Source organism: Xiphophorus couchianus, chromosome 12 (assembly GCF_001444195.1).
Source record: "Xiphophorus couchianus chromosome 12, X_couchianus-1.0, whole genome shotgun sequence".
NCBI lineage: Eukaryota > Metazoa > Chordata > Actinopteri > Cyprinodontiformes > Poeciliidae > Xiphophorus > Xiphophorus couchianus.
The window spans coordinates 12,131,731-12,153,253 of NC_040239.1; the positions used below are offsets into that span (position 1 = coordinate 12,131,731).

Genomic DNA, 21,523 nt, shown 5'->3' on the forward strand with positions numbered 1-21,523 from the left:
AAAATAGTCAGTTCTGATTTGTGTTCCAATTACTGTGTCTTCCATAAACCACAAAAAGTGACAAAGATGGTGTCTGAAAAAGAGGAAAAAAAAGGGTATTTCACATCTTTTCTTCCAACGCCACAAACTTAGATGGGCTCCATTTAAAAATCAATAACAGACATACCATATCAGGATTGATATTTTCCTGCTTTAAATACAAGTTGTTTAAATTGTGAATTTTGTAACATCAATTAATCAATTTTATCAATTTTTTTAAAAAAAATGATAAGATAGTTTTGGCACCTAATTCAGAATCAGTTCAAAACTCTAAATTGAAGTTGATTAGAAACAAAAAGAAAATTCTATGATAGAATTGAACTGAAACCAAAATTGTTAATGCCAGAAACATGAAACTCAAATTGTGATGAAGCGATTCAAGGAACAAGAATAGCATCGGAAATATAGTGAGCATTTAGGAATTCAGTTTTATTGCTTCTGGAAAAACAAAGGCATTAAATATGAAAAGAAACAATTTTCCATACTCCATGGTTTCATTTACCATACTTATTCAAACCTGCAAAAACAAAATAACCTATTCCATAATTTTTTATAACTTTTTAAAACTGTGTATCACCCTGATACTTATAGATAAAAGTCAAGAGAAATTTACAGCATTCACATAACAGTTTTGTAGATAGTATGTGAAGTTTCAGAGTACCACATTTACTGACTGTCTCTTAATATTTATGTATGACATGCAGGTGCCAGATAATTACAATATGGCCATACAGGACTTCCAATTGGATGATAAAGCAACAGAACCAAACTAAGGGCTGAGAGTTTCAGCTAAAGTACACAGTGACACACCAGGGCAGCATATTCGCCAATCACTCCAGGTGATTATCTGGACAAAGGTTTTACGTGTAAATTAATCATTTGAATTCATTGTCAGTTGAGTAGAGGTGTCAGCTATGGGAGTGTAGTGTGAATAGTGGAGCTCTCAGCTGGAGATGAAGTGATAATGATGGTGAAGATTCATCAGCAGTGAATTTTCCTGCTGAGTGCAGGAAATTGTTCTCCACCTTAGGTGTTCAGCTAACCCTGTGGTGTAAAAATAAGCTTTTTTCTATTTTAATAATGAATCATTTTCAGTTACATTCTAAATTTTCTTCTCTCAAGTTACTAGATATTAAAGACAATTTATTTTGCTTCAATTATGAAAATGCACAATCATTACGCAAGATTTTTTCGTCTGTTATTTTTGCAGGCTTTAGCTACACAAGTTATGTCCAAAATCTTTTTGCTTAAATTAATTAATTTAATTAATGTGGCTTTCATCACACAACCAAACACTTCACTCTCTAGAATGTAGGGAAAATAGATTGTAGTATCAAGAAAATGTGGACATTTAATTTCCTTCTGCATATTTTATTTAAACTATTTTCTTTAGCAGAGAAGTTTAGATCTATAGATATTTTTGATTTGTGTGTTCATTCTGATTGCATTTATTAGTTTATGTCATAATGCAATATCAATCTTTTTTACTCTTTCCCCTTTTTAATTTTTCTTTTATCTTTGTCACTATGAGAAAAAATAAAGTGCTTCACTGACTAATATTAAGCCATATAATAAAGTAACAATGTGAGTCTCTTTTAAAAGGAGAAATAAAAAAAATCTGTCTTACCTGAGGCTGCAATTGTGAAAGCTCCATGAAGAAGCATTTGGTAAATGTTTGAAAAACATTTTTAACACGCTCATTCCTTTCATTCTGTTTAAGAACAGTCCTGCCAAAAGTGGGGGAAAAAAACAACACATAACCAAAATATTCAGCATGAAACAAAGAAATAGACTATTGTTAAATTCAAATTAAATCCACTGCACTTACCTGAAGATGTCATTTACAACCAGGAATACTGAACAATGCTGAGCACAAGCTTTAGGCTAAAACACACAAAAGGGCAAACTTTACAACTATGGCCATACATGTTAAAATGCATCAACAATATTAGCAGGTTCAGAAAACAATGGCAACAATACATCACTTTTTAACAAGAGCGCTTAACCACCAGGTGACACTGTTGGACCATCTAAATGATTACATTTGAAATCATAGTTTCTCTGTTCTCACTTTCTCCTCATTAAACACTCAGTTTCCCACTCTGTCAAGCCTCCCTAACACTCCCACACACTCATTTTCTCATCTCCTCCTAATCCACACTCATCATGTGTTTCAGATTTAATACATTCTAAAACGCCCCAGTGCAAACATTTAACAGCTGTACCGTGCATGTCGCTGAGTCTCTAATTATCTGGCGCTCAATACGCAACACATATAATACCATGTGGTTCACATGTCATATACCTCCCAGGTTTTACCCCAGCAGAGCAGTACAGTAAGAAGAGATGAATGCATGACCCAGTTGCGTTTCTTTTTTTTGTTTGTTTGTTTTTGCTTGATTTACTGGTAGCTGGTGGAAAAGCAGTGATTTGTGATTTAGAACGTATTAATTGTTGGGGCTTGATATACTGCAGGTAAAATATAAAATGGCTCTATGTCCATACATGAACAAATGAGGAGTAACCCGATTAAACAGAGGGGATAAAACTGCACATAGTATCAGTAACAGAGTTATTAAATGAAATGGACAAATGGACCAGGGTATGAGTCAAATTATAACAGAATTAAACAACAAATAGTTCCACCAAGTGTCCATACAGTGTAATTACAACCACAAAATACTCCAAACCAGTTTTTACCTTATTCTTATAAAACAAGACCAAACTATTGCCCTTTGTATGTCTCTGTTTGTATGCACATCAGAGATTAGTTAGCAAATCCATCCATCCATCCATTTTCTGGTCACCCTTTGTCCCTAATGGGGTCGGGAGGGTTGCTGGTGCCCATCTCCAGCTACGTTCCAGGCGAGAGGCGGGGTACACCCTGGACAGGTCGCCAGTCTGTCGCAGGGCAACACAGAGACATACAGGACAAACAACCATTCACACACACACACCTCTAGGGAATGACTGGCATAAAATTGTACATCCTCACTTTCATTCATGGATGTGTGTGAAGCATCATGTATCCCAACAGCTGCTTTTTTAGCCTCCTCCTTCATACCTTACGACTATGAAGGAGGTATGACTTCAAGGAGAGTCAATTACAGCACACAACAAACATCCTGGTTTTTTTAGCAGTCTGGGGCAGGAAGTGAGTGTTTATTGTTATTGGGCCCTCTGCCTGGGTCAGAAGGCGGTAGGAAAAGCCAAAATGAGGAATGCGAACGCATTTTTATGTTTCCTATTTTTGACTGTAGTATAAACAAGTTCGAGAAAGGCAGGCAAGTGAGGGGCTTTACAGAGCCCGGACATCTCAAATTTCCTTACTTTTTATTTTTGTTTAGAAGTATCCCACACAGTCATATAAACAGACACATGAAACCTGAACCTCCCTTCTTTTTTAATAAAAACACAATGCCAGATGTAATATTATATTCAAAAGCACGGCATATTTGGCTGATGGACTAAATTAACACAAGAGCACATAAATTTTGAATTAAGAGCATACATGGGATCCTAAGATACTAGTTGAAAAGGAAAAATTCACCTTCCAGGTATCAACAACCGCTTTGTTACTGGTCAGTTGTTTCCATTTGGAGATGCAGAACGAGAACCTACAGTTCAGGCACACTTGAAACTAACTTTATGACAGAACAGTTACTCCCAACTCAAAATGGCAGATTTAATCAGATTTATCTGGCAGGTTTAATTTCTGTATATGTAATAGTAAGCCAAATGAATATGCACTAGTGTGCACTGCCGTCTCTTAATTTGTGAGAAGTATCTCTAAACACAAGGAGTGTGCAGTTCCCCTTGATATATACACAGGTTAAGTGGACCATCACTACTGAATAAAATAAGCAGCACCGCCTCACAAACCTGATTAGTTCAAAACAAAAGGCAGGTAAGTTTGTCTTTCCCATTTAAATTTTACTGACATTCCCAACTGAAAAAAAAAAATGCAATCAGAAAGTGAGGTAAACAAGGTGTCAGTAATAACCTTTGTGTGAATAATTTTATGGATGTGTACAGAAATTTGGCAGAGATATATACAGAAAGCATGCTTTGGCAAGATTCAGAATTTGCTTTATCAAATTTCTGTTAGTGTAGTTTCTGTGACAAATTAAATTACTTCACACTGATCCTAATCTCCCAGTGACTAAAAAGTAAATCTGGAAAACAACTTGCATCTAAAGCTCAGCCTCTCTTTGGGCAACAAATGGTAAATATAATATCTCTGTATCGCAGAGGTGAAGTTCAATAACGGCAACTCTAAAGTAAAAAAAGAAAAGAACATATATGAAGCCATATGAAGTGACGAGCACTGAGCCATTGAAGTGATAGTGAGTATAATATCACACAGCCAAATGATGTGAGATGTGGTCTGGAGCTTGCCAAATTATGTGAGAGGCAAGCAGAACAAAAGCCAAATAGATCTGACAGGCAAAGCGCTCGATAATGACCCAGCCCGAAAAATACAATGGAACATTCTTAAGATCCTCACTTATTAAAATTGTTGAGTTTCAGTTTACAAAGCACTTCAAAGGGGAACTGAACACATATGGATGTGTGCAACGGTTTCTCTTGTGAGACTCTTTAATTTGAGGCAGATGAGACACTATGTACCAAAAAACTAATTTAACAGGAGCAGCATGTTTATCAGAAGCTTATCAAAGGAATCAAGTGTTATCAAATCAGGCAGCAGAGAAAATAACAAAAATGCTACAGCACAAAAGAAAAGAAATTTCTCTTCGACTCATTGATAGGAAAATCATAAGTTATAACAATTCAACAGTTTCGCTTTTTTTCCCCTACTACTTTTCTATTACGTTGTATTAAATTCATTTTTGTAAAAAAGACCTATCTGTCGGCTGGCAACCAGAACAGACATCCCATCTAATTTACCAGCCAATGTTGGCTCGCAACATCTGTGTTACTTTATAAGAAGAAGAAAATTTAAAAGGACAGAACAGTTTCTCAAAAACTACTCCTAAATTTGGGTATTTTTTTCTATGCTACATGAATCAAAATCAAAATAACAATAAATAAATATAATACATTTAATCATCTGTATAAATTTGCTTATTTATAAGGTTTTTTATGGCACTGGTGACTTTAATTCATTAACAGCTGGACAGAAGGAAAGGCAGAGAGAGGAAAAAACACAGCAGGGGTCAGGACTCAAACCCAGGATCAACTGTATGGACTATGTAGTCTCTGTACATGGTGCGCTTCCTTTACCACTGAACCATGTGACACCCTGTGTATATCATTTTTGCAGCAGTTGGAATAATAATTGCTTTTCTGTTCAAAGCAGTAAAATAAAAAAATATATATTTTATTCACTCGAGTGCATCTAACATCTAAAACACCTTTATATTAATTTAAAAAATGTAAAACACAACAAGTTTGTTAAATTTATACCATTTTGTTGACACCCTAAAACGTAGGGACAAAATCTGTTTAAAAGCATTAATTTTGAATTCTGTCTCTTTAATAGCCCACCTCACTAATGACTCAATCTGTTCCGCTTGGTCAAACACGGTAGCGCATACAATAGTGCTTCGACAGTTGTCATGTCCCACTGTCAGATGTGGACAGTCAGACATGTTTCTATAATCATGAAAAGAGGACCCACCAGTAATGACTTCGACACTTGCTCCTCCACCTTGCTTGGTGTTGATCCTGCTGTAGTAGCAGACTCCAACAGATTGAGCACAGCTTCCTCCAGGCTGGGTAAGCTCTGATACCACAGAGAAACAACTGCCTGCTCATCCAGTAGCAGGTTGCATCTGGAAATATTTGAAGGGTTGTATTTTTTTTTAAATTTCATAATTTTGCACTATTTCGATATTAGCACATATGCTGATAGTAACTTGGTCCTTTTTTGGCATTTTCGGGAGAATTGAAGCAGGCAGTGCAAGAACCACTAAAATATCTTGCAGCTGAAAGTGAGGAGTAGGAAAAACCTTACTCAGACGTGATGTCAGCGACGGGTAGATGGCTACCAGAAGCGTTTCCCTTAAGTTATTTCAGTCAAAGGGGGGAAAGCCACCTATTAGGTAGGAGGGTGTTCTAACTTTTTTCCTCATGAATAGAGTTAACAGTTATTGTTTAAGTAAAATTAAATCCCTTTCATCTCCAAATTGGATGTCAATATATTAAGATGTATTAATAAAGACTTGAAAATTGTATTCAGTTTTATTCCACAACTGTAAGATTTTACAGCATTTCCGAAAACCTCTCAACTTTTCTAGTAATCAAGACTTTACATCCTTTTTAGAACTGTGACATGAAATAATCCTTAATAAGTACAACATTGCACACTACTGAGACACTTAGCATATTTTTCTCAAATATGGCAGCACAAGCTAAAAATGCAGTAGAAACATTTTCTGTACCTCGAGTAGGCAGAGTGTAGAGCATCAAGGAAGTTTTCACTCAGACTTTCTCTGATGCAAGTCATCTGCTGTTGCAGCAAAGCACCAATGAGAGGAGATGCTTCAGGACATGTGATGAGAGGCACACAAGCCTCTGACACAGCCCAAATACTGCCACATGAACACCTATGTGAAGTTTGAGAAATGTTAAAGAAAGTTATATTACTGTGGAGACAGAACAATAGGAGGTGAAGATTAGAGTTAATGTTTGCTGATCTTTTCTGCATAGATTTGTTTTTCATTTGAAGTCAACTCCTTCATAGTTCCCCTAAAAAGCACAGACACAGTTGTAATGTCCTTAACAGAACTTTTTATTGCACATATTTATAGTGTTTATTTCTTTGTTTTTTGTAAATAAAGTACTGTACATTAATGAGGCACACATTAGATCCAAACCTTAAGATTCAGACAACAAGAACAGAACAAGCTAAAAATAAAAAAGAATAATTGATAATTGTACCTTTTTGAACTCAAATGATGTCAAATTAATTTACTAACCGTTATAAAAATCACATAAATTTGGGAAACATTTAAGTGTGGGATGCACTACTGCTGTGTGTAACTGATTAACAGATACTTGAACTCTTTTTGTATTTATTTCATTTATGTATTTTTTGTTTTATTGATCACATTTCTTGCAATTTCAGTCAACAGAACAGAAACCAATCTATCACGAGTACAGCTTGAAGTTTGAATGTGAATTATATTTACCCCTTATTTGTGCTGCTCACAGAACACCGTCTATTCCCAATGCTTTCCTGTATTCTTGTCACCATCTGAAATGCAAGAAATCAAAATGAAATGCAAGTATGCTTTTAAACAGAAGCTGTAGAAACAAAATACCTTTTTCAGCACTTTAAGATGGTATTCTTTGGTCGGCACTCCTAAATGCTTCATCAGTCCCAAGGCTGCACCATCTTCTTCATCTGTAGCCAGATGACACAGGACTTTCTGTGGTGGAGTAGAAGAAACAATATGCAGCAGAGGTTTGGCACTTCATGAATGCAACAAAATTATTTTTATCAAAACCAAAAGTTTCAATACAGAAAATCTAATTAGTTACTGGAAATTCGGATGACTACGTCAGCATCACATCATTTGAAACACATGAGTGGAGAAAAGGTATTCCAATAATTGAGTATGAATATATGGGCAGCATAGGAGTAGAAGTAGAAACGAGCATTCTTTGTAACAGACCCTTGCAGTTTTACAAGGGGGCCTCATAATAATTTGATACACAAGAATAATGAGCCCAACCCATAATCAGCTGTGAACAATGTTGGTTGAAATGAAGCAAAGCAATCCACTCAAAGTATATGGTAAGAACATAAACTGGACAATGCCAACTTTATTAATATAGCTTTTTTTTTTTTAAAGCTGCACAGCAATGATGTTGAAGCAAATCTGTGGGAAATACAATAACTTCATAGAATTTAAAACCGAATAAAACTAAAAGTTGTAATGTAGCAAAAGAAAATAATTTTAAAAAATACAGGAAACAAATGTAAAAAATAAAATTATGTTAATCTCCAACCGAGTCACAGGACTCAGAGAGAAGCATAATTTTAAAAGCGTCTTAGAAATTTCTAAGGACTTAGAAGTTATTCTATTCAAAGGCAAGCCATTTACCAAAATAGAAGAACCACCTGAATACCTCTGCCTTTTAGATTAGATCTTATAACATCTAAAAACACCTTAGAGTGGTTTCCAAAGATGGGGTCTGCACCCCAGCCAAAAGTGAAGGGTCTTGAGATAGTCTCAAGAGATCAAATTTAAATTAGGGATAATTGCTAATTGCATATGTCATTGCAAAATTAGATAATCACAAAAGTCATTGCAGGATATAGGCAGTATAATTGTTGTTAAGGTCAGCTGTTTACTCATTATACCTCTCACTGGATTCAAAGCAGTGTTTAAATGCTTTATAGATAACTTTGTGGTTGTGCTGTGCTTGTAGGGGTGTGTGTGTGTGTGCGTAACCCAAGAATACCAAATCAAAAGCTTGTTCAAGCCTTTGAAACAACCCTTTTAATTTACCCACAAGAAATTGACTTATTGATACAAGCTGAATACCTAAAACCTGACATCTTGACTACACAGCAAAACCAAGGCATATGGCTCACTAAGAAGTGAAAAATACAAACTGCTTTGAAACACCAAGATAAAAGACAAAAGAAATAAGAAGAGAAAGACATTGTGAGATGTTGAATATGTATAAAAAGAAGAGAGCAGTGAAACTTAAATCTGAGGAAAAGTAGAACTGCAGAGCTGTTGGTGCAGTCCTGTGGTTTCTTTGGCCTGGCTGTGCAGCACGCTAGGATGCTTACCCTCCACATAGTCTCACAAAACCACCCCAATCACTACCATCTGAGAGCCCTCAAACCCAGCACATATAGTACGTACAAAGCCAATCACAGTCAACCCACAGTTAGTAAGGGGGCACAGTGGGGACGAGGAATGAGAAGTAAGGACGGTTTGGTTAGAATAAGTATCAGAGACTGAAAGTCACTGTGATGTCTGCATTATGAACAGGGGGAAAAGTGTGTGGTTACCAGAGGAATGGGATAAAGAACAGAAAGATAGATGGGTGGCAAATACTTTAGGTCAAAAGCCATCTTTCTCACACAGAAAAAAACAACTTGAATTGGCTTTGGGGACAAGTTACTGCCATAGAAATGATCCCCCATAAATCTAAAATTAAAACAGAGGATGTAAGAAAAAAGGCATGAGGCAAAGACTCGGGTTGCTTTGGATGGGTGTCTGTTAACAATTACAACACCATGATTGAAAAACCAATGACAGACTTAAGTATAGCCTCAGTTGGTCAAAACAGCAGAGACAAAAAAGGGGAGATGAAATCCGCTGGAAGAGCACAAATAAAGAATTTGGATCTCTAAAAGCACTGATTTAGAACCAACCCAACCTCAAACTTGGTGTAATAAATCTGTATGCCCATCCAGTATTTGTACAACACCCACTAACAATCGAGGGACTATATAGAGTTAGCCCACATAGTTGATGGTGTCCAAAAAAAATGTTGTTAGTTATTTTATAAAAAAAAAAAAAAATTTTTAAAAATCCAGCCCTCTTGTATATTTCTTTTTATGCACAGTTAACACACTTTTCCTTTCAAAAGTGTTCATTCCAAAGCAACATGTTCACATTTTGACCAACACACCCACAAAATTCAATGGATTTCACGTGACATACCAAAACAATATGAGTGTTATTAAAGCTAAAAGCAAAGACTTTATTTTTTTAGACTTTAATACCATTATAATTTAAATTTAGGAACCACTCAATTTAATGTGAAGTTTGGGTTCAAAGTAATATAAAGCATATTTCCAAAAAATGAATAAACTGCAAATATTTTACCTTTAGAGACTCCAAAAAATTAAGGCCTTGCAGAACTTTTGAAGACAACAACCACAGAGTCATGAGGTTTCTTTATTTTATTTTTGCACATTCCTTTAGCATTTTTTTAAAGTTTTTGTTAGATAACTGTCCATTCATTAAAATCTATAATGAAGGTGGGATTTTTTTTAACTTTTGTTGTTTACAAAGAAGAAGTGAAAGAAAATCACAAACTAAACAAAGAGGAAGAGAACGAATGAAGGCAATCACCCAGAAACTGTAAAGTTAATTTTAATCATACAATGACACTTGGAATGAACCTAATATGAAGAGGGAATGTTTTTATATTTAATAATAAAATGAACATTTAGTATGAGCAAACAGCTGCAAATATATACAGTTGCTGCAGAAAATATCTGTGGTTCCTTACGCAGCTAAAGTGCAGATTAAGCTATCATTCAGCTGATTGTTTGGCTATATAAAATTACACGCTCACTACTTATACTTATACTTATACTACTTATACTCGCCTTACTGTCATCTTCTCAAAGATCATTTTACTGCAGCACTGTGAGGTCTTTTTACATGTGCAGGATGTTGAGAAACAGACCAATAGAGTTAATGACTATCAGCCTGGAGCTTTGTGGCTATACCCCAGAATTCATCAAACCCTATGTGAAAGCTCAGATGTGGAGAAAAGAGACAGACAGGAAGCTGAAGCAAAGGCAGAGAAATACTGTACACACTATATGCGTCAATTGGGAGAAACATGCCGCTGCAAACATACAACAGCAAAGAAACAAAAATATTTCATTAAATTCTCAAAATGACCTAAATGCACATGAACAAAGCATTTGGATGCCACATAGCAGCTGATGATCAGTTTCTCAAGAAGGAAATAAGAAAACAATGTTGAGGAGCACGATCAGTCAAGGATAACAAAAAACAGGCTTTGCCTCACATTCCAAGACAGGCAGCGCTGTGCAGACACAGAGACAAAGAAGGAGCATCTCTGACCTAAAACAGATTATCTGCTCTGCTCTCCCCGACAGACAAGCTAAGTTGTTGCAAAAGGATTTTTCTGCGCTTCTCGTCATTCGCATCACTGGTGGTAAAAGGAAGATTCTTCAAAAAAATAAAAGAAGGGAATGTAGAAAAGATGCAGAAATGACAATGACTGTTGTACAAGATGTTTTTGGATCCTTGAAAATCTTGCTCTATAACTATGAAGTAGAAAAAAAATAATTTTCAAGATCACAGCAACATATGAAAATGTGGCATACATTTGTATTCAACCCCATTTACTTTAATACCCTTTTATAAAATTTGATGCAATCAATTCCCTTCCCTACCAGTCAATGAAGAGCTTTTATTTCGATAATCTGAAAGTATCTTTGCAATAATATAGCTAGATTAACTTTCATAAAATAACCATGGAACACCAAATATATCTATATTTCTAAATATAATTGAAACCAGAAGTTTAAATACCCCAGGTAAGTTAAATCAAACCACACTTCTCTTGTTTTTGGTCAGAATTACTAAAATTGTTTCCATTTGCTGAACAATGACAGGAAGAATATGTCAGATTTATTTATTAATACCTTCAAAAATATGAGTTTACCTAGAGAATGAGTACCATCTTTTAGAATTACCAAGGAAAGCCAGATTATGGTATCATGGTTTTTCAAACTTCTGTTAGGTTTACTGACACACTTGAGTTAATTGGAGGTAGATGGATGTATTTCAAGGCAACACCGGGAACAATGGGGAAAGTCCTTAGACTTCCCCATCTTCTTGGGAACAATTTGAATGAAGATGCTTGAAAGTTGACAGTTCATCTGTCCAAACAATTACACACAAGTATAGATGTGGTGGAAGGAGATTAGTTCTGTGTCCCAGAGATGGATGTGTTTTGGTCTGAAATATGCAAATCAACCCCAGAACAAAAGCCATAAATAAATAAATAAATAGTTTGCAGTTTTCAAATTCAGATGGGGCCAAAGACCTTCATTTTTGGAGACATATCCTGTTGTCTGATGAAACTAAAGTGGAACTATTAGGCCACAATGACCATCTTTACATTTGGAGAAAAAATGTGGAAGCTTGTAAGCCTGCAATCTTTTTACAGCCTAAGTACAATTTCAATTATTGTAAATATTATTGTACTTTCTACACTTCTGAACATTTGGCCAGTATATCCTGCGCAAAACATACAATATGACCACACATAGAAACATCTTGACACAGATGCAGACACCACTGTGTTCACTTGCACTCAGCTTCCCCTCCAACAGGTCAAAGAACATCTGGCAAAATTCAAGGTTTACTTTCTAGGCTCTGTTTTAATTAGCAAGATGTTTTATTAGATGAGAAATTAATCAAAAGAATACAAACACACAGTTAATCTGGCAGAAATGTGAAGGTTTCACATTGTTTATCATGAGCCATCTGTGTGAACCCTCTCAAAGTTGAAAATGGCAGAAGCTTTTCTTCCCTCTCTTCTCTTTCCCTCCTCTCTGCGCTCGCCTACAGAACACACAGGGCGCTTTGCTGGCTATCCCTAATATACAGGCAGATTCTTAAATGATGACAAGAGGCTGTGAAACAGTCACTTTTAATTTGACTTTAAAATGTGAAACATAGTTGGAGACTATGCAGACTAAGACCAATAGAGACACAATCTACTCAATTCATTATGTATATTCAATCGGATTGGAAAGACAGAGATGGAAAGCACAGCCCTATTAAAATACATGAAACAGAAAATCTCTTCAGCAGTCCAGAGACTGTCAAAGAAGAATTATTTAAAGAGCTTTTTGTTAAAAAAAAAAGTGCTTTATTGCCAAGTAATCTTTATGTCAAGTCATCCAGAACACAAACAATAAAATGACCCAGCCCAGTGTGATGAAAACTGGCATATGAAAAAGATCTGGAAGAGTACACTGTTACACACAATTTACCACAAGTAATTCAATATCAATAAAGGCTGGAAACTCAGGAGATTTTGTCACAATTTCTTCCATCTTTGCTGTGCAGTGGCCATCAGTTGTGCAATTCTGTTAAACCTTGGCTTACATCATCTTTACACAAGATTAAAATTCTAGTACAATTTCCAGGACCTCTAAGAGGGTACGGATGTCCAGTCTCCTGCTCTCTTGCACTTTGTTGTGTCCTCGCCATCAAATCAAAATCCTTAAAAATATGGGTGGTTTCCACACCTCCACCATCAATTTCAGCCTGCCTGATTGACTGAGGTTTAAGCTTGGCACAAAAATAGTGTGGTAATTCCTCCTTCCAAATCTCCATTGACCAAGCCACACAGGTTTGTGTAAGGAACAACACCTGGATAACTTACCAACGGCTGCTTCCAGACTCCTCCACACTCCACACAGAACCCAAAGAAGCTGCTACTATGGTAAATAGTAGCGAGTGCATTGCTAAAGCAGCTGTTAAAGAATGCAATTTGGGATTTCAGTTTGGATGTATTGTCTCATTTCATTGCACCAATAAAACCTGAACTGTTTAATAATGAGAGACTCTATGCTTTTATTTAGAAAAATACTGCAACCCATCATTTGATTTAGAGTATTACTCCTCTTATTAACTCTTAGTTAGAAAGCAGATGACCAAAGCCACTAAGAAGGCAGAGCCTAGTGAATGTGTATGCCACAGACAACAGGAGGGTAAAAATGGAGGCGGCAATTAAATCGCACAAACCAGGTAACTATAAATTAGCACCACTTAAAGTATTACGCATGAGACCAACTTGCTGTGAATGCGGAAAACCGCCTGCTACATCCTAACTTTATCTGCCTCAAGTTTGGACTTGTCCTGGTTGAGGAGATCCAGAAGCAATCAGTAACTATTTTCCTGTGGTTTCTATAATAGCTCTGCTCATTGAGCGATAATTACAGATGTCTACTTTAAAAACACCCAGGCTAATAGTATTAGTATTAACTTGGGTCTCAATGTCTCTTTCTTGTTTTTTTTGTTTTGTTTTTTTTTACCCCTCCAGGGGGTCTTTTTGTGGACTCTAGTGTCCCTTATATGAAAGTAGACTGACAGGAAAGGGGGAAGGAGAAGTGGGAAGACATGCGGCAAATATTGCCGGGTCCAGGAGTCGAACACGCGACGGCTGCATCGAGGACTCGAGGCCTCCAAACATGGGTCGACGCCACCACGGCACGCCCCTTTGTTTGTATTTTTACTGATTTAATTATTTTGTGCTTTGCGTTGTCATGTTGAATCTAGCCAAAATGCATCAAATGTAACTGTTTTCCCCAAAATAATTAAGTCAAGCTACATTGTGATTGATGGATGAATCACTTCATGTCATATCATTTTGCTATCTGTATTTCCAGCCATCCATCCATCAATCCATCCATCCATTTTCTGTACACCCTTGTCCCTAGTGGAGTCAGGAGGTGTGCTGGCGCCTATCTCCAGGAAACATTTTGGGCGAGAGGTGGGGTTCACCCTGCACAGGTCGCCAGTCTGTCGCAGGCTATCTGTATTTATATAATGAATTTCATCACTGGCGATGTATCTTGACATGTGTCGTGTCTAGATACATCTAGTTATGCAGAGTAGAGCTGCAAAACTAATAAATAACCACCACCTTCTCACCATGTAAGCATTATGCATACCGTGGGACAAATCTCACGCTTCAAAATGTATTCTTGAGATACAATTGCGTTTTTTTTTAGGCCCCAGAAGACTTCAGAAGACATGTTTTCATATTAGCGTAGGTTTTAGTAGAGCAAAGATCTAATGGCATTCGGAGTATGTTCGTGAATTATTTTTCAGAAAATAAACTGTTTTATTTAATATTCCGAACAAAGTGTTTGAAGTTCCAAAAGTTGGAAGAACAGGGTTTTGGTACACTAGAATTATTTTGGTGTTATTAAACAATAGCCTGACTGTATCTACTCTCATTTTAATAGCTTTTATGTAGCTTTTAAGTGGAACAACTACTTACTTGCACATTTGGAAAATTAGCTAAATAAATATTGGTCAACAAAACACTTCAAATAATGGCTAATTTGTCAAGCAGTTTATTTTAACAGTTTCTACCTGTATCCACTGGTTGGCTTTTCTTTCCACTGCATTGCTTGGATGCTCAGAATACAGAGCCAACAAACACTGGAGCAGAAGTCCTCTACTTGCACCTGCAAAACACATACAACATTTACCAATTTTCTCGGGGTAATTTTCATGTTTGTTGTTTCTGTTTGTCAGTAGGTTTTAAAAAGACAGATAAAGTAATGCCCAAAGTATAGATTCACCTTCTGCAGTGACATGAGAGTTCCAGCACAGCCGGCCTAAAAGCTGACCTAATAAGGGGAGCCTATTCAAGGTTTCTGTTGTGGAGCTCTAAGAGAGATAGAATAAAAAGGAAAGAAAAAAGACATAAATTAACATTTAAGCACTTTTAAAAAACAATATCAATGTAAAAAAAAAAAAAAAGTCAGGCCTTTATATTTAAATAGCAGTGTGTCATGGATAAAGACTAACGACTAATTTGAGAGGATGAGATCACTACTAATGTTAGTCATAATGGTAGGTCAAGCAGAGTTTAAATAGAACCTAATAACCCAGCTATTGTCTGCAACAGTTTCTTTTGCTCAGTCCTCACATTTGGCCTCCCGATTGCTGAATAGTCTATGGTAAATGCTGTACGGTAAATGTCTGTGTGTGTGTGTGTGTGTGTGTGTGTGTGTGTGCGTGTGCATGTGTGTTGCTGATGCAACAGAGAAGGAATGCTCATTTACAATACAAACTGTTGAATGCTCTGTGACTGAAGGAATGCCCATAAGAATAAGCCATCACAAAAGAAAGCAATTACGACCGACTACCAGGGCACAATTGGCATCAAAGCCTCTCCAGCACTGTCTCTAATTATGACCATGTAACTTGTTGTAATTACAACCAGACATTCTTTGACAGAAGTGACTGATTACATACTGGCCAAGGAGCCTAAGGAGACATGTTTATAGATGAGAATGAAATAGATGGTGAAGAAAGACACCAAGATGCAAAATACATATAAATCTAGCATATGTATTTTAGGGTTTACCTAATATGTGAAGCTCTAAACTGAGACAAATTTGACAAGAAAAACAATGAAAATGTAAACTTTTGTCATTTTAAGGTACAGATGGAAGTTAATGGTTCTAATGCATGCACAAATTACATCCATGTTTGTTTCTACTAAAAGAGAAAAGAAAAGCAATCCAATGAGAAGCTGGTTAAGTTTCAGAATTTTCAGAAGGATGTATCTGATAAGCAGCTGGAGAAAAGCCCTGGATTTACCTCGAGGCTCCACTGAGAGCTGCACCTACACAATAACTGTGTTCAAGTTTAATTGACGGAAACAGAGCTTCTTCCCAGCATGCGGGGGAGGGTAGTACACAGACTAAAAGAATGAGAACCAGCCAATCACTCCAATAAAACTTCAGACACATTACCCCCACAGCAATGGACCCAAGCAAATCAAGCATTAGCATGTTTGTGTGTGTGTTATTCATAGTAACTAGACATTGCTAATCCTGTTCTACACACTAACAGTGTCATGTTTTACAATTACATTAAAAAAAGATCAATTCTTCTTCAAAAAGGGTCAATGAAATATTAAATTAAGTACAAATTGTTTATTTGAATATACCACATAGATGTACATTTATATAAATTAGGATCATTAGGCGCAATTGGACATAACAGAGATTGACCCCTTAACTGTCACCCTCATGACAGTTAAGGGGTTTTACACAACTCTGTGTGTCTCTTGTAAGTAGATTCTTTTATTGGTGCTGCTACTGCCAAAGAGGGTTTTGAAACAGAATTGATTTCAAAATATATTTCGGGGCAATCATCATCACAGTGCTTCAAATACAGCTCAACACTGTAGCCACAACCAAATAATGTTCAAATGTGTGGTATTAACCTGCAAAATCACAGACTACAAGTTAGCGAGCAGATGTGTGGATCAGTGGGTTGGTGAATGAATAGATGGACAGATGGATGTACAGATTCAGCAATTAATTAATATTTCAAGAAATACATTATGGAAGTTCAAAAATATTACTCTACTCCATCTCCTTCTCTGACTGTGTAGGTAAACTGTGCACTGGCATCAGCTTGAAACAGTATCAATTCATTCTCACAACTCAAAACTGTTGTAAAGCAAAGTGGACCACAAACTAGACCTGTCACGATAACAGATTTTTCTGGACGATACATTTTTCCACGATAATATTGTTGAGACCATCACTGTGAAAATGGAAACCACTGCATCTAACAAAGAAATGGCTAAAAAAAAGAGAAACTCTGAGAAGTTCATTTTAAGCATTGGCTTTTGCAAGTGTTGGTGTCTGACATTCATCCTCACCTGTTCTAAACATGTATAGAACCTGGAAATGAACAATAGGATTATTTCACATATTGGGTCATAAGCCACAAGAAAGCTGTAAAGATATCAAAGGATTCATATCGTTGCCAAAAAGTGGGCTGTCCTCAGCTGGTCTTTTATGAGCCCATTGCGAAGAAAAAAAGATTTCAATGCAATTAAGCTTTACCATACTGTTTCTTTGCATGTGCTCCATAACTTTGCTCATTCTGACTCATCTGCATTACGCAAAGCCAGAATTATGTTGACAAAAAGAGAGACCTGCAGGGGAAAAAAAGCGAGGCTTGATCTATAAAAATATACTGGTAGATTCAAAAGTCAAAGTTGAAGTAATAAGTCAAATATAAGCAGAAAACTGATTTTTAACAACTCATTAAATGTTTCAGTAAAACATTGGAAAATTCAAAACAATTTTCAAGGGCAATTTAATAAGGATAAATTCAGCTAAATCTGGAAAGTCAGTCTAAAATATGAAGGAATAATCTTAAATGCTGTGAATTGGCGAGTTGTAGAAAAAAAAGATTTGATCAGAAAAGTTCAGGACTCTCAAAGAACAGCAGACCTGCTTGTCCTCGGCCCTCTTCCCAGATTTGCTGGATCTGATATGGGGATACATCAGGTTAGCACTCAAGGTCCCACTGCGGCTATTACCTGACTAACTCAACACTGCAGTGCTGCCAGCCAGGCATACACTGCCTCAGCAACACACAGAACAGCGTCTGTTAGCAGGACCCTTCCATTGAATGAATTACCGTTCAAGCCTTGGCTAAAACTCAGGTGTGGGCGCAGGTTTCAGCAGACTTGATAGTCTCATTTCTGTGTTAATTTTCTCAAAGTTTCATTAATCAAATGACTGCTGTTCTGCCTAATAGGTGAAGACTTTAAAATCAATATAATGCAATGTTAACCTGTAAAGACAGAAAAACAGCCTGTTGCACTCCCGTCACTGATTTATTGTGCATTAGTTTTAAGTTTCAATGGCAGACATAAATAATGGTAAAACATGCAATTACAATGCTTTCATGGGCATGTTCATTTTACACACAAAAGCTACCTAAACTTTGTTGAAGATGTTAATCAGTATTTCCTGTAGTCTTTCTAATGCCCCTGCCACATAGCAGAAATGGGTCAATAGGGGTCTGAAGTACAAGAGAAGAAAAAGAGTACAAGAGTGTCAAGTTGGTCTAATTCCCTGGATATCAATCAAATCCAACATCTGTAGAATGTGCTCCAAAAAAATCTAATCTATGAAATCCACAAGTCACACCTTTCAAGACTTAAAGGATCTATTGCCAACAAAATGGTGGCCAATATGGTAGGTGGCAGTATAAGGAGGACCACAACACAATTAGGTAGGTAGTAATGATTTTATTCCTGACCGCAATATTGCTAAAAGCCAACTTATCTACATTATTCCTGTAACACTATAATCTATCAATAAATACCTTTACTCACCACACTGCTGATTTCTGAGAGAAGCTGCTGGAGGAAATCCCTCAGTCTCTTCAAGTGTAGGGAGATGTCGTTCCGTGTGTGTGGAGTGTCAGTTTGGCCCCAAGCGATGGCTTTTTCAAGCCAGAAGGGCATCTGCTGAACATTTGGCGAGTGTGCTGTTGTTTGCTGAACCTGCAGCTCAGTCATTTGACGTTTTCCACAGGCAAATTTACTTTTGAGCTTAAAGAAATCCTAGGAAACAGCAATAAATGTACCATTAAAGTCAAGAATTACACAGAAATTGTCATGAAACTTGAACTTTACCATCATATTTTGTAAGTATCAAGACAGAATAATGGCAAGTGGGATCTTGGCGATATACCATTTTTCTGTTAGCATATTTGTGGACATAGATGTTTGATTTATTTTGACATCCCTTCGTTTCCCGCTATCCAGTTTCATTGGCTTCAGATGTTATGCAGCACTAAGCATTTAGAAATAAATGAGAAAAGGCAATAAACCACTTTGTTTAACCTGAAGAAAACACAAATTGTGTTTGGTGAGAACGAGTTTGAAAAATAAGAGAAACTTTGTTTACAGGAAAACTCCACACATGGAGATTTACTGTTACAATGACAAATAAAAACTCAGGTGCACTTCTTTAAACAGTAAAAATCATTTATACGGAAACTTTTTCTAGAAATGAGTTTCAAAAAATAGAATTATTAACAAATAAAATTATGATTTGTCTATGCCAGGTACAAAGTAGGAAAATAATAAAAACATAAAGCAACAGTCTTTAGTAGGCTGTTCAATGACATAAAGAACAGCCTAAGATCCTAACTTGAAAATGATAGCACCGTCATAACATTTATCAAATAGAGATAATATTGCTGATAATGTTCATACATAGAAAGTAGACAAACATCAACAAAGACAATAAGAATTAGAAATACAGAGAGAAACGAGTGCCCAGAAAGTCAGAAACTAAAGAACAAAGTTCCATCAATGAACACTAAAAGGTAGCTCTGGCAATCTTTTAGTTTTGCTCTGGCAACATGACATGACTTCATGTGTGAAAGTCAGTTATTGCTGCATTCACAAGCATGTACACAGAAGCCATGCTTGAATAATGCTAGCTACACTAACCATAACATCAAACATGTTCATTAGTGATGCTAAAAATAATTCAAATGTAAACTCGAAAAATCACTTTTGTCTTTGATTTAAAATAATAAAACACAGTTTCACAATGGCTGCTCTCTCTCACACAGTGTGACATCACCTCCACTCCAAATGATTAACTACCACTCCTGGCAGGAAAGATAGGGAAAAAAATGATATGATTCTTATGAGAAATTAAAAAGTGGCAAAAATATCTTGTACTTGGTGTAAAAACATAGACAGTGAGAACTAAGTGGATCAAAGCTTTACAAAATATTCAAATCAAAAATTGCCCACAAAATCCTAATAGGTAGATCTCAAATTCCAATTAGACTTACTGAAAAAGTTAAATTTTGATCATGAAAATGAAACCTAAATGAAACACCTGGTTATTAGATAGGGCTGTATGATATTATAAAATCATTGATAAATATTGTTTTGATGATATTAGTTGCGATATGCTTATTTCTTCATTCAACTCTCATATGTGCTTCCTTCAGTCTGTGATCTTAAGCATTTTGTCCAGTCATTTGTGCCCAGTGTGAATATCTGATGCCATCAGATTCTGTGCAACTGGCTAAGCATTATATTAGGATATAAAATCCAAGTTGATAACACTTGGAATATATTACCCAACAATTATTGCACTCCAAACAGGTCTTTCCAATTTGAATATTGTGATGATGATGGATTTGTGCAGACTTAGCATTAATCTCCCCTCAGTGCTCTATCTGGTTTATTCTCATTGAGCTTGATTTCTCTAGATGAATTTCAACCTGACCAATCAGCAAACAGAAAGAAGAGTTATGAATGATTTGACATTGATTTTCTGCACCATTTCAGAATTGAAGTATGCCTTTGCAGTTTGGCAGTGGCAGCGGAGGAAGTGAAAGAAGCTATTCAGTCCGTGTTGGACACGCTTCCAAATACTGAGCAATTAAAGTTGGAGGAATATTTAAGACATTTTATTGCTGGCAAAGATGATCCTACTCCCCACTGGAATGTTTACAGCTCACGCAATTTCCGGTAAGCTTTATTGAGCGGGCGCTTTACACATGTCCCAGCCAAATGTTTAAAAATTCAACAGAGTCCATGCCTCCAGCAAGCAATCATTTCTCAATAGCCAAGAGTCCCAATCGTCCATACATAGAAAGCGTAGAACAAGCGGCTGGTTTTTACCAGGCTAGTATTAAATAAACAATAACTAAAAACAGATGCTTTTGACAATTACGTCAATATCTGCATATGTGGCCTACATCCTCCATAGCCACCCTTGCTCTCAAAGGAGGTTAATAGAATAAGTGGAATGAATAAAAAAGAGGAAATAAATTGTTTTGATCTAGTTATTCTACCCTCTTATTACCACAATTTAATGATCACATTCTTGTGATCCAAGCAATATCTTCTACACATCCAAGACTGCCTACTGAGAAATAAACAGTACATTCTTCACCTTTTATGAAGATGGAAAAAAAGCATAGGAGGGCAGGCCCCAAGGGTGTGTACGAGGATGTGTTTCATGTCTGCATATAGCTCGAGAATCGTGTGTGTGTTTGTTGTGTTTTGCCATAATGACAGGTCTATGTGGGACACCACAGGCTTGCATTTTATGATCACCTCGTAACACATGATTTGTTTAATGTCTTGCCATCAGCTCAGCTGGAAAGCCCCTATGGCACGC

General features: G+C 36.5%; 1 protein-coding gene across 2 annotated transcripts in view; it reads right to left on the minus strand.

Moving 5' to 3' along the window:
- Positions 1–21,523, minus strand: part of fancc (FA complementation group C) — a 36,009-nt gene that overhangs the window by 11,880 nt on the left and 2,606 nt on the right. Inside the window, exons 2-10 of one of the 2 annotated variants that reach the window (XM_028033897.1) lie at positions 18,700–18,930; positions 15,125–15,212; positions 14,913–15,007; positions 7,326–7,433; positions 7,194–7,258; positions 6,444–6,608; positions 5,681–5,834; positions 1,868–1,923; positions 1,667–1,766 (exon numbers count right to left, since the gene is read on the minus strand). In XM_028033897.1, the coding sequence (XP_027889698.1) occupies positions 1,667–1,766; positions 1,868–1,923; positions 5,681–5,834; positions 6,444–6,608; positions 7,194–7,258; positions 7,326–7,433; positions 14,913–15,007; positions 15,125–15,212; positions 18,700–18,885 (1,017 nt within the window). In that variant the 5' untranslated portion in view covers positions 18,886–18,930. The remainder of the gene's footprint in view (positions 1–1,666; positions 1,767–1,867; positions 1,924–5,680; positions 5,835–6,443; positions 6,609–7,193; positions 7,259–7,325; positions 7,434–14,912; positions 15,008–15,124; positions 15,213–18,699; positions 18,931–21,523) is intronic. The other variant, XM_028033898.1, reaches the window with a different exon arrangement.